The 13,849-nt window shown below is 46.7% G+C and overlaps 1 protein-coding gene across 1 annotated transcript in view; it reads right to left on the minus strand.

Moving 5' to 3' along the window:
* Positions 1–1,010: 1,010 nt before the first annotated feature.
* The window catches only part of UBR7 (ubiquitin protein ligase E3 component n-recognin 7), an 80,240-nt gene continuing 67,401 nt past the window's right edge, over positions 1,011–13,849 (minus strand). The window contains exon 11 of the mRNA XM_085626485.1: positions 1,011–2,154. Coding sequence (XP_085482611.1) covers positions 2,062–2,154 — 93 coding nt within the window. The 3' untranslated portion in view covers positions 1,011–2,061. The remainder of the gene's footprint in view (positions 2,155–13,849) is intronic.

The raw sequence follows: 13,849 nt of genomic DNA on the forward strand, positions 1-13,849 counted from the left end.
TTTTTAATTTAAATGCCTTTGAGTTAAGTAACACCCACTCAGCAAGTTGTTTTAAAGGAAGCCATTCTGCATTGCATGGTTAAAAGAGGCAAAAACAACCCGAACACGGGAGGCACTAGTAGGATAGACATGAAAGGTACAGATTATGGAGGGCACAGCTTGAGTGTAGGAAAGTTTCCCTTTCCTGGGCATTTTGCACAAGAACATTATCTATTCCTTCTTTTTAACCAGAGGCGGCCGGGCTTGTGTTAGAATAGTCAACAGCATGTAAATAGGTCAAATAAACCAATTCGAAGGAACCACCTTTATGGGTGGTTGACTTATTACTCAAGTCTCCTCTTGATTGCCTAGCTTTTGCATTGCTGTATGCCAACTTAAATTGGGTCACATCTTAGAATACAAGTTAATCAGTAGTTCTGTTTATTACTGCCTTCGCAAATAGAATGGACAAAGAACTCTCCATCCTAGATCTCCCACCCCTTTCAAACTATTCACTTGTGATGCAGGGCTAAAATTATTATTTAAAAAAAAAAAAAATTGCTTGGACCCACTAGTTTTATGTAAGACAATTTGTAAGAACGTACTCTTCACCAAATGTATTGAATCATAATACTGAACAACTTGTACACAACGCAAAAGCGCAAAAATGATTTTAAAACCAATCAAACCACTAAAATGTAGTCTTGTGTAAATGTGGGGCAAAAAAGTTAAATACTTGGTGTTGCAGTCCATCAAAAATACACTACTTAAACTGCTTGTAACGGAACATAAAAAAATGTAATAACCTCTCCATGAAATATCATGCATGGCAAATGTTAAAGACTGGTCTTAAATGGCCTGAAAACTTGTTTCTAGCAAATATCTGCAATCAACAGTAAGTGAAGTTTGGAAGAGAATACCAACAGTGTTAATCCTCCATCTACCCAGTCCTCCTTTCACTCCTCTTTAACCTTAATTAAAATATACATTTAGGTCACTGTTTTAATCCGGTATAAAACACAAGGAAGCAATGGGTTTTATTTTTTTTTATTTGTCTATCAGATTAACGAACTGCACTTGGCAAGAATAGTAGGTACAGATGTTTGGGTCCTTATCCCTGCTATAACATAGCAAAAGAATGTTTCTTGGCCAATGCAAACATCTTCAGTGACTAGTGCATCTGCCAATTCTCTCTCTTGTGAAGAACACTTTAGGACAATTATAATTCCACCAGGGAACTGAAACACTAGGTTTTAATGGGTACAAATTACATTTACACAATTGAAACTAATATTTTTACCTGATCAAGTTTTGAAGTAACATTGGAACAATGAAAGTCAAAAAATGCAGGTAATCACTAGAGAAAAGAAAGTACGAAAGCAGAGCAAGATGCTACTTTTTTCTTTCAAAAGTCTGGTAGAATTATTGGTGCTTAAAAGTATAACCCAAATTGTATGAATATGAATGATAAAGCCAGTTGGTGGTTTGTTTAAACAAACCGTGGATGTTCTCTGAAGAAATGTGACCAACTGTTAGACACATTTTGTCAACATGGGTAAATGTAAAATCAAGTGGAAAAGCTGCACTTGAAAATCTACAGGATAAAAGGGGGCATTTAAATTTTGATTCATAATCATATCAGTTCTTTTACTAATACAGAGATGAAGGCTTCATAGCAACACATAAGTACATATTCAGCTGATACAGCCAAAATAGCATAGCTGCAAAAACCTTCCTATATCGGAAAATCTGTTGCATCACGGCAGCTCTGCCTACCAAGACAGGGAAAAATACTAGTACAACTTATCTAAAATCAAAAGTTTAAAATATACTTTCATAAGGAGCACAAGAAATAAAGTATATTAAAAAAAAACAATTTGTTACCAGGGAGCAAGCAAAACCAAGAAAAAAACGCAAAGGGAGTAATGACATGTTCTGAGAAAGCAACATTGCCCAGTCTCAAGACTGGATGTAGAGCAAGATATTTAAAGACTCTTGTGGGAACAATCAGGTTTTAAATGATTCCAAGTGGGTAGAACAATTCTTAACACATGATGGATAATTCATAGCACTGGAACACATTTAACGGCAGTAATACTGCATCTCGTCAACCCGCCTTTTCTTCTTAGACCGCAGTTCTTCAAAAAATTGCTGAATGTCTTCGGTTTTAACAACCTATTGGAAAGCAATACAAGCAATAAAAAAGCTATTTAATGCAGTGGGAATAGTTACAACAAAATATTCCAGTGCATCCGCCAATTCTGATATTAGTGCTAAATAGGTAAATGGAAGAACATTAACATAGCAGTGAATCTCATTTAGCTTGCGTTTTCAGCACTTACATTTTTTGTTTTAAGTTTGAAATGGATAGGAGGCATGTAAAATACTTGCATTAGAAATTTAGTACAGCATGCAAATCTTTCGAAAATAAATTAGGACTGTCTCCATTACTATTAGCAATACTCCAAATGTTCAAAGAAGAACGCTGTCAAGACATCGACATGGGTGGGATGAATATTCCAGAAATGCATTCTAAACCCAACTTTACACGGGAGCCAAAGGCATTTTTAATAAAAACTTGTCTCTGCTCCTAGTAAATAAAATAAAAATTGCTCCAGAAGGACTATTCCATGTCCGGATCAGAGGCTCAGATTATGCTCATCTCACTTATTCCGCTCTGCAGCCTTAACATGTTTAAACAAAGACTACAAATACCAGGAGTCTTTTCAAACAGTAAACATAACTATAGTCAATCAATCTCATAAGCAACATCAAGGAATAGCACTTCCTCTTTCCTCGCTGCTCAGGAGACAGATAAGTGCTTTTCTTAATGTTGCATAATTGGGCCTGAGGGCTGCGCTGTTTATTTGGTTTGTGCGGGCAGTTCAGGTTACAGGTGTTTTCCTTCTAGCCGCTCACCTTAGGAAACGCCGGAAGGCATGCTTGAAACCTCCCTCACACCGTAATGCGGTGACTGGGCCTTTGGTCCAGACCTCCTGCTGGGTCCTCCTTCCCCCAAGTTATCTCTGCAGTAATGGAGGCTCACAGAGGGGTTTTTACATCTCGCCTGGCGTTGGAGCACGCATGCGCTCCTCGCCTGCGAGAGCTAAAGTCATCAAGGTGGTTTCAAGAAGGGGACTTGAAGTCCTGCCGCCTCATTTTCATTAGGTAGCGTCAGCGTTCATGTTAAACGCTGGCTTCCCATTGAAAAGAAGGGTCTTCGGTTGCCGCCCTTCCGCCTTTTGGTCCGGCTAATCCGGAGTGGCTCGTCTGCTTTGCGGCTGTTGCAAAGCAATTACTTGTCTTTAGGAGGCGTGTTAGATAAACACGCCGTGAGAGCCAGTCTGGATGGGCCGTCTCAAAAGGAGACAGGGCACAGCGCATTTATTTTTGCGCTTTCACTTTAAACATCGGCTGCCTGGCGAGCGTGTGTCCTAATATCTAATCTGTGGTGGCTTCCCTTTATCTGGCCAGGTCTCCCACCCATTTTATGAGGTCTGCCGAGCAGGCTCGGAGCTCTTTTGAAGGTTTGTTTTCTCTGGAAGGGAGGTGGTGCTCGGATGAGAGGAGGCCGCTTTTAATTCTCTTAGCAGAACAAACTTTTCCCTCTGCTTCATCCTACCTCTCCTTGAATATTTATCCCTTTATGGCTTCAAATGGCCCCCTTCTGCCTCTTTGTTTGCGCCCTCGGGGGGCTCTGCATACCACACAGTACTTTGTATTTACAAAGCTTTCTCTGAGAGGGGATAGAGATGGGTGCTAGCGGGACTGGGTAACCCCCTGCCTCTCCTCTGCATATGTGTCTCCCCTTGCTGTGCCTTTGTCACAGACACCACTGAGGAAGAAAGCGCAGCTGTGGGGTAGGTGTGACTGTTCACCTTTTCTCGGTACCCCAGACTGCAATGCCATAAAGATGATGAGGCCAAATGCTGAGTGGAATGCATGTGACGCCTACAATAGGATCTTAAACGGTAAGTAGAGCGCTAGCCCCTCAAAACTAGAGGCCCCAAAACCTAACAATCTGTAACTGTTCTCAATCATGACAATCCGAACCTGTTTCGACATTTGGCGTTAAGTTTAATTAAACACTGCCCTCCGTTGGCCCCCCTAAAGTGTTCACAACTTATAGTTCATATCCCGGTGTCTCACTCCAAAATACAAGCTAAAGAATGTGTACAATTTGTGACGAAATGTTAGCGGTGGGAACTAGTGACACCATCATTGGTAGTCAGAGCCTGGACAATGAACAGGTAAATATATAGCGCTGAAAACGGCCCGAATTTGCCAGGAGAGCCCCGAATAGTCAACAACTGCCCAGGAAAATTTGGAATTTTTGGTGAGATTGAAACACACTGAAGGTGATAAATAGCCTTATGTAGCAGTGCGGGATTAGTAAGGAATCCGGACCAGAAAGCAGTTTAAGTAACACAAATGATAACGTGTGTCAAATCTGCACATTGCTATTTGTGTTCTATGTTGGCGAGTTCTGTCAAGTCAATTCACTGTGTCCCACGGTCGCTACAAAATTAGTGCTATTTCTATGTTCTTGGCATGTCCCAGTCTCTTCGCCCTGTTCTGAAACCCAGACAGGCATTCCGAAGAATCCAGAACCCATGGGGACCCAAAGGGTCTTGGGTAGAGCTTGCTTAAATCCGTATTCAGGACCCTCCTCGAGCTACTCATGAAAAGGACTCCAAATTCTCACATTCATGGCCCTAAACGGTTAATCCTTCCATTCTTAGAACAGAGGCCCAGGTGACAGGCAGAGACTGTGATTAAAGACTCCTAGAAGAAAGTCAAACCCCATCCCCCTCTTTTTTAATCCCATAACTGGCAGGATGAGAAACTCCCCCAAAAGGCACAAGTTGAGCTAGAAGGTAAACATCGAGCACAGCAGCACTTTATGGTACAATATTTTTAATGACTTTCACTCTGGGTTTACAATACAGCCTCTAGACTCCAGGGTTAACAGAAAAGTTTTCATTTGGAGATTTTAATATTTGTTCTTTTAACCGGTATTGTGCGCAATCGGTTGAATACTAATAAACAAACTCTAAAACTAAAAGGCAAAAGTCCTTGGATTACTGCGTTAGGATGGACAACACATTTTCCAAAGATCTGCAAACAGGTAGGACTAAAGATAATGCGCAGAACCTGTGAGCTGGTGTGGTAGCGGAGTCCTGCTCCAGGCTCCATATGTTAGACTAGTCAAAGTCTAGTGTGCTGTGACTAAATATTTGGGATACTTACGTTTTAGGAGGGTTCCTTCAGATTCACACTGCTTCCTGTAGCTTCAAGCGCGTGAGCACGGAGTTGGAGAGTACGAGAGCTACTCAAGACGCGCACGCTGGCACAGGTATATTGGTATTGTTCTATCTCTGTTGCTGTTTTTACCTGCATTGCCGACGGCCAGGCAAAATCGTTGGACCCCCCAGAAAGTATAATTGTTTGGTGTGTCCTGGCATATTTTCAGCGTGCTGCGTGCTTTGAATTCTGCTCACATTTATTTAGCACGGGAGCCCAGGCTGGGTTGAGCTGTGGATGTCCCATTTCACGCGCTCACTAGCAGCAGAAATTCAAGAGCAGCTTTTCAAGGTAAAACCAGATGTAACCTTCGATCATGTGTATGCCTTTTTATTTTGCTTATTATTCCACAATGTATTTTATTGCGGTGTTATCTCGCCACGTTATTTTTTTTCATTTATTATTGTGCCGCCTAACTTGCGATCAGCCTTTGTAACCTTAGATCGTGTTTATGCTATGAAGGTTACAAAAGCCAATCGCAAGTCAGGTGGCACAATAATAAATAAAATAAGGAATATGCTACTTACCAGTATGCATCTGTTCTTGGCATGTAGAGCTGCAGAGTTGTACACTTAGCATAGATCGCCATCTGGTGTTGGGCCCGGATGTTTGCAGTTTGTTTTTCTTCTTGGACAGTCTTTGGAAGTCACGAGTTTGGTGACTCCTCCTTCGGTCCGTACTGCGCATGGGCTTCGGCTCCATCCTCAGATTGTTTTTCGCCAACAGGGAAATGATGGAGCTTGGTAATCACAGTGAGAAACCGATGTGTGTAGTATCTAAATAAGATGTACTGGAACGGATACAGGTAGCCGGGGAGGCGGGTGGGCGTGTACAACTCTGCAGCTCTACATGCCAAGAACAGATGCATACTGGTAAGTAGCATATTCCGTTCGAGGCATATGAGCTGCAGATTGTACACTTAGCATAGATTATATAGCAGTACCCAACCCTAGCGGTGACCACCGGTATCCGTTGCAGTGGTTTGAAATAGTGTCTTTAGTACAGCCTGGCCCACTCTAGCTTGCTGCTTGGAATGCACATCTACACAGTAATGTTTTGTGAAGGTGTGCGGTGTAGACCATGTGGCTGCTTTGCAGATGTCATCTAAGGGTATATTCCCTAGAAAGGCCATAGAAGCCCCTAACTTTCTTGTAGAATGGGCTTTAGGCGGAACAGATAATGTTCTTTTAGCCTTTTGGTAGCAAATCTGTATGCATTTTACAATCCACCTAGCTATCCCTGATTTAGAAATGGGGTTGCCTTTATGTGGTGGAGAGAAGGAGACGAACAATTGTTTAGTCTTCCTGAAGGGTTGCGTTCTTTGTATGTAGTATAGCAAGGCCCTTTTTACATCGAGTGTGTGTAAGGCTCTTTCTGCAACAGATTGAGGTTGCGAGAAGAAGACAGGTAATTCCACCGATTGATTGAGATGGAAGGGGGAAATTACCTTGGGCAGGAACTTCGGATTTGTGCGAAGTATGACCTTGCTGTGATGTATTTGTATGAAGGGTTCCTGTATAGTGAACGCTTGTATTTCACCAACCCTTCTAAGGGAAGTGATAGCTACGAGAAAAGCTGTTTTCCAGGTGAGAAACTGTAGCTCGCATTTATGCATTGGTTCGAAGGGCGGACCCATTAGTCGTGTAAGAACTAAATTTAGATTCCATACAGGGGAAGGTGGTGCCCTGGGAGGAATTACTCGTTTAAGGCCTTCCATGAAGGCTTTAATAGCGGGCACTCTGAAGAGAGATAAATGCTGTCTGTTTTGTAGATAAGCAGCGATCGCTGCTAGGTGTAGGCGTATGGATGAATATGCCAGGTTACACCTGTGAAGATGGAGCAGATAGCATATGATGTGCTGTATGGATGCATCTAAAGGGTTGATTGTATTGTTACGGCAGTAAATAACAAATCTTTTCCACTTTGCGGCATAACATGCTCTAGTGGTAGGACGTCTGGCTTCCATGATGATGTTCATGCAATCAGGGGGAAGGTTAAGGTATCCGAATTCTAGGATTTCAGGAGCCAGATCGCCAGGTTGAGCTGAGCTGGGTCCGGGTGCCTGATTTCTCCATGGTTCTGGGTTAGGAGGCATGGGGATAGGTGCAGTTTTTGATGTGGTACCACTGATAGTTGTAGTAGCGTGGTGTACCACGGCTGCCTGGCCCACGTCGGAGCTACCAGAATGAGTGTGAGGGAGTGCTGTTGTAGCTTCCTGACCACTAATGGAATTAGTGGGAGAGGTGGAAAGGCGTATGCAAATCTGCCTGACAAGTTCATCCATATCGCATTGCCCTTGGACAATGGGTGTGGGTATCTGGCGGCGAAGCTTGGGCATTTTTTGTTTTCGTGGGTGGCGAAGAGGTCTATCTGAGGATGCCCCCACTGTTGGAAGAATGGCTGAAGAACTTGCGGATGCAGTTCCCATTCGTGTAGTTGTTAAGTTTGTCTGCTGAGCAGATCTGCCATGGTGTTTTGTACGCCTGGAACGTGTTGTGCCAGGAGAAAGATGTTTTGGGGAATTGCCCATCTCCATATGCTCTGGGCTAAGCGGGAGAGCTGGGGAGAGTGTGTGCCCCCCTGTTTTTGGATACAATACATTGCAGTCATGTTGTCTGTGCGAATGAGGACTGCTTTGCCCGAAATCTGTTTTTGGAAAGATTTTAGGGCTAGAAAGATCGCCAAGAGCTCCAGATGGTTGATGTGGAGCAATTTTTGCTGTGGCGTCCATAGACCTTGCATTGTGAGGTGTAGGAGGTGCGCTCCCCAGCCGGAGAGCGATGCGTCCGCTGTTAGAATCACCTGAGGAACCGGGTCCAGGAACGGCCGCCCTTTGGAAAGGTTTGTGGTGTTCCACCACTGCAGAGAGTGATGTGTGCGGCCGTCCACCAACACCAGATCCGTCAGCTGACCCTGGGCCTGGTTCCACTGTTGTGCTAGGCACTCTTGAAGTGGACGCATGTGTAGTCTTGCATGGGGCACTATAAAGATGCAAGACGCCATCATTCCTATGAGCTTCATGAACACTCTTGCTGGAAGAGAGTGTTGGGGAAGGAATGTTTTGCGTAAGGCTTGAATGCTTGTGATTCTGGCTGTGTTTGGATAGGCAATACCTTTGGAGGTGTCTACAGTGGCCCCAAGATATTGCTTTGTGTGAGATGGTATGAGGTGGGACTTTTGGTAGTTCACCGTGAAGCCTAGCTGGTGGAGCAGTTGGATGGTGCTGTTTGTATGCTGCACGCATTGGTGGTAGGACGCGGCTTTTATCAGCCAGTCGTCTAAGTAAGGGAAGACGTGAATGTGTTGACGTCTGAGGTGTGCTGCTACTACCGCTAGGCATTTGGTAAACACTCGTGGTGCGGTGGTGACCCCGAAGGGGAGAACCGTGAATTGGTAATGTTGCCCGTCCACCACGAACCTGAGGTATTTCCTGTGAGAGGGGTGTATTGGAATGTGAAAGTATGAGTCTTTCAGATCCAAGGTTGTGAGAAAATCTCCCTGACAGAGGAGCGGGAGGACTTGTTGTAGGGTGACCATATGGAAATGGTCTGAATGTATGTAGGCATTTAGAGGCCGGAGGTCCAGAATGGGCCTGAGGGTCCAGTCTTTCTTTGGTATTAGGAAATATAGGGAGTAAACCCCTAGATTTTGCTGATTGATGGGGACCTGCTCTATAGCGTGTTTTTGGAGGAGGGAGAGTACCTCCTGTTTGAGCAGTGTGGAATGTTCTTGAGACATTGGGCGGTGCCTTGGTGGGGTAGATGTTAGCTCGAGACAGTACCCTGACCGAATGATTTGGGTCACCCATTTGTCCGATGTTATGGACTCCCATGCGTGGATAAAGTTTTGTAGTCTGCCCCCGACCGGAGTGGAATGGTCTGGGGGGAGCGGAGGGAAGTCATTGTGTGGGCGGGGTGGCAGAACGGGTGTTGTTAGTTTTGCCCCTGCCCTTATTGTTGTTGCCTCTGTAACCACCCCTTTGACCCTTTGAAAAGGTATTTTGAGGAGGGGATTTGTAGGAGGTAGAGGTGCTATCGGTGGAGAAGCCTCTGCCTGTGCCACGAAAGGAGGAGCGTCGAAAGGAACGTTTAGACGCTTGTGTTTGGAGTGCCCCCATAGACTTTGCTGTGTCTGTCCTTTTTCATCTTTTCCAACGCTTCGTCTACCTTGGGCCCAAAGAGAGTTTGTTGGTCAAAGGGGTGATTGAGTATGGACGCCTGGACTTCAGGCTTAAACCCTGAGATCCTGAGCCAGGCATGGCGACGAAGCAGGACACTGGTATTTATGGCTCTAGAAGCAGTGTCGGCTGCATCGAGGGCACACTTAATGGAGGTGTTTGTAATGAGTTTACCCTCCTGTATTAGCTCATGAGCCCTACGCTTGTGTTTCTCGGGGAGGTGCTGCATAAGAGCCTCAAGTTCATCGTAGTGTGCTCTGTCATAGCGCGCAAGTAGCGCTTGTGTGTTTGCAATGCGCCACATGTTTGCAGCTTGAGAGGCGGTGCGCTTGCCAGACGCGTCTAGGAGTTTGGATTCCTTGTCTGGCGGTGGGGCTTCTCCTGAGGACTGGGAGTTAGCCCGCTTTCTAGCTGTAGAGACAACTAGGGAATCTAAGGGAGCAGGGCCCTTAATGTATGCAGGGTCTGTGGGTGCCGCCTTATACTTTCTCTCTATTCTAGGGTTTAGTACCCTGGCCCTGACAGGGTCTTTGAACACCTCTGCGGCATGCTTGGTGACACCCTTAAGCATGGGTAAGATAGAGGTGGATTTGTCCTGTATGTCGAATGTATCCAGTAAGAAGTCGTCTTCCACTGGTTCAGTGTGCATGTCCACCCCATGGTAGTGTGCTGCTCTCTGCACTAAATGATGGAACCCTAAGGAGTCCTCTGGAGGAGACGGCCTGGATGGGTATAGGTCGTCCTGAGGAATATCGGGTACATCAGGGTTATTGTAATCCTCCCACGGGTCTGGGGTCCCTGGTGGAGTGGGATCCATTGGGGCGTCCGCCGGATAATTGTCCGGGTCCCCGTTGTCCGGGTCCCCGTCGTCCGGATCTGGGGACGGGGCCAGAGAGTAGTGAGGTAAAGGTGGCGGAGACCTGGGAGGCGGTGGAGGAGGTAGTAGTGGGGAGGGCACTCTGAGGGGAGAAGTAGCAGAGTCCTTCCGTTTGGGTGGTGGAGGAGGAGCCGGAGTATCAAGGCGTCTTTTCTTGATAATTAAAGTCAATAGTCCAGTCTTTGGATCTTTGGACAGAGTCTTTTGTAAAGGGTCTGGTGTAAACAGAGCCAATGGCGTCGAATCGTCCGTCGGCACCGGTGATTTCGGAACCGAGGACTTCGATGGTTTGTGTGCGCCATGCTTTTTTGGGGCCTCCGGTTTTTTCGGCGTCGAAGGAGTTTTCGGCGCCGGAGCGTCGGTGCCGACAGATTTGTGTTTGTGTTTGGTCGGCACCGAGAGTCCAGGCTTCGGTACCGGTGGCTTCGGAGTCGAGCTGGATATTGCTTTCTTCGGTGCCGGATGCTGTTTTTCGGCACCGGGCGTCGGCTGGCTCGATCCCGAGCTGCCGTGAGACTTTGGAGGCTTCGACACCGGGCCCGAAGGTGGGGTGATCGAAGCTTTGGTCTTGGTTTTGCCCAGGCCGGCAGGCGAGGGAGTAACCAGAGTCTCTTTGGTTTTGGGCGCGGGGGTGGGAGGGGGCACAGTACTCACGGCCCGCTGCGCCGGTGTGATGTCCTCCACGTCGGAGTAGTCGGCCTCGGAAGCGCTGACGACGTCTTCTTCCTGCTCGGTGTGTGTTTGCCCCGAAGCTTCGGCGCCGTCTCCGAAGATGTCCGGTGGAGCTGCAGACGATGAGTGCGCCATGGTGCGTCGAGCTTTTCGATCCCGGATGGTTTTCTTCGATCGAAAAGACTTACAGGCGGGGCAGTCTCTGGCCTCGTGTTCTGGAGAGAGGCAAAGATTACACACCTGATGGAGGTCGGTGTGGGGAAATTTAGACCCACATTTTGGGCACTTTTTGAACGGAGTCCTTTCCATCGGCCGGGACCGGAGTCGAGGAGGGCCCGAAGGCCGGTGCCGATGTACGGGATGGAGAAAAGTGCCGCTTCGAGAGATGAAGATGAAGAAACTCGAAGAAACGAGGATTTTCCGTCGAGGCTGGAACCGTAGAAGTTCGAAGCTGGAGCACGAAGTATCACATCCGAGCCCGATGGCGGAAAAAAACAATCTGAGGATGGAGCCGAAGCCCATGCGCAGTACGGACCGAAGGAGGAGTCACCAAACTCGTGACTTCCAAAGACTGTCCAAGAAGAAAAACAAACTGCAAACATCCGGGCCCAACACCAGATGGCGATCTATGCTAAGTGTACAATCTGCAGCTCATATGCCTCGAACAACTAGTTTTTGTATTGCTGTTTTTATCTCACCACGATTTCCAAGATTCTTATCCCCATCATAATTATTCTTCAATTAGCTCACTGTTTGTCGGTCTCACACATTCCACCGCTGCAAAAACATGCTAGCTTCCATCCAAGGCCTGTGATCACTGTTGGGTGATCACTCAAATAAGGCACTGCAACAAAATGTTCAAAACATGGTGTGCACATTGCCTCTTCCAGCACCAGCTGTCCTACTACTGATCTTCAGCCAGTGGTAGCACAGCTATAACAACAAGCATTGGCATAGCCAATAGGTCTCGCTTTTGGGACTTTATAAGTATTTAGTTATGCAGCACAATATCCTTGGTGCAAAAACATCAACTGTTGCATGGCTAAACACTTATAAGGTCCCAAAGGCGAGACCCATTGGCTATGACAATGCTAGTTTCCCAAAGCCGCGATTTGTGGCCAGGAGTCCGCAACTCCCGGCAACGGGGTGTTTGCTTCAGATGAATTCCCAGCGAGTTTTCCCCAACAACGAGATGTGCGGTGCTTCTACGGGGCGTGTAGTGTGCGTGTCTCAGAGGAGATGAGCCCCTCCCTCTCATCCCTCAGTGTGGCACTGAGCTTCCCCATCTGTGGTGATTAGGGCCTGTCACTATGCTAGGCGAGCTGGAGGGAGCGTTTTCCCAAGGACTCCCCTGATCAGCAGTTTCCTTCCTACGTTCATGTGCTTCAGTCAAGCAGCTCAACCGCAGAGCGTTTACTGTGCATTGCCAGTGTATTTAGAGCCCGATTGGAGCATATTCCAACAAAACTTGGCTAAGGCAATCGTTTTAGAACTGTTTGGGAATATTTAACTGGTTTCTTCAGCAAGCTTGTCGATTTTGAACCCTATACACTATTTGTCTGACCTCTGACTCACCTGATCAACCATGGCCAGTGAGTTGGACGCATGCTGGGAGTCTGTGGAAGAGGAGCACTAATTGCTTTCCATCCATGAGGAATTAGTGGGTGCCACTGATGAATCTCTAGAAAGGGCAGTCTTCAGCTCTGGAACCCCTGAGCCAGATCAAAATAAAGTTGACTGGGAAGCGCAGTGTAGTACCCCCAACTGGGGAAGGCTGGAGGCTAGAACCTATAGGCACAGAGGCCTTCAAGAGCAAAGTCAGGCCCAATGCCACAGTTAAGGCAACCACTGGCATCAGATGCCTTTGAGAGACTGTGCCAGGCCTTTCTAAAAAGATAGACAAATTCCCAGTTGGCTGTTGCTCCCAAGAACTATTTCTTCCCCCTGCAAGGGGTGGATAATACCAGAGCAGACCCTGGCGCCAAAACACGCAGGATGAATGATTCCAACAACCATTACTCCTCGGGGATACCAGTCATGCGCAACCCGGAAAAAATCTACGATCCCCGATCAAACGGACTGGGTTCCAGCACCAGATATAGCACAATATAGACAGTCGCATTAGCAAAACCATGGACCAAGAGGTCCGGGGCCTCTTAAAGCCAGAATACGCCAGCCCCTCCCTAGCCAATAAGGTGGCGAGTACACCAGACACTGACTCATGAATGGCCAGATAACCAAATACGCTAAAGATCCCAAACAGGGTTTGAAGTGGTCCTGGCGTTCCTACTAGGATAAGGTTCTAGTTGTCCTGGGACCCGCTAAGAAAAATATTGGACATGGCAGAGGATGCCAGTGAGCGAGGCCAGAGGATTGATCCCACAGTTTTATCGGGATGGGCTCAAAGGGCCCTGTTTTTCCTCAGTAATGCTGGCTCAGAGTTAACAGAGCGTTGTTGCACTTTGCTAGTTCATCTAGCCTGGGCTCTATTTTGACCAGCAAACACTGAAACCGGCCCAGTAGCCAATGGGGTCTCCTTGGAGAGCCTTTTATTAAGGAGTTGTCACTTTGTTAATACTTTCTCCTTCTTGGGCAAGGCCCAACAGTCCATTGCGGAAGTGTTTAGCCAGCACATTTTTTGGAGGGGCTGGAAGAGGTAGGGGGCTCTCCTCTGGCTGCTCATACAACTGCAACCCCCAAAAGCTCCACACGAGACGAACACTACAGTGGCAAGAGCCAGGGGCTGTTTCTCCATTAGGGCTGGGGGACTGCGCCCCTCAAACTACTACACATTTACATAACATATTAAAAAGATATTTATTTAGAGATCCAATTGTATC

The sequence above is a fragment of the Triturus cristatus genome, chromosome 9 (assembly GCF_964204655.1).
Source record: "Triturus cristatus chromosome 9, aTriCri1.1, whole genome shotgun sequence".
Taxonomy (NCBI): domain Eukaryota; kingdom Metazoa; phylum Chordata; class Amphibia; order Caudata; family Salamandridae; genus Triturus; species Triturus cristatus.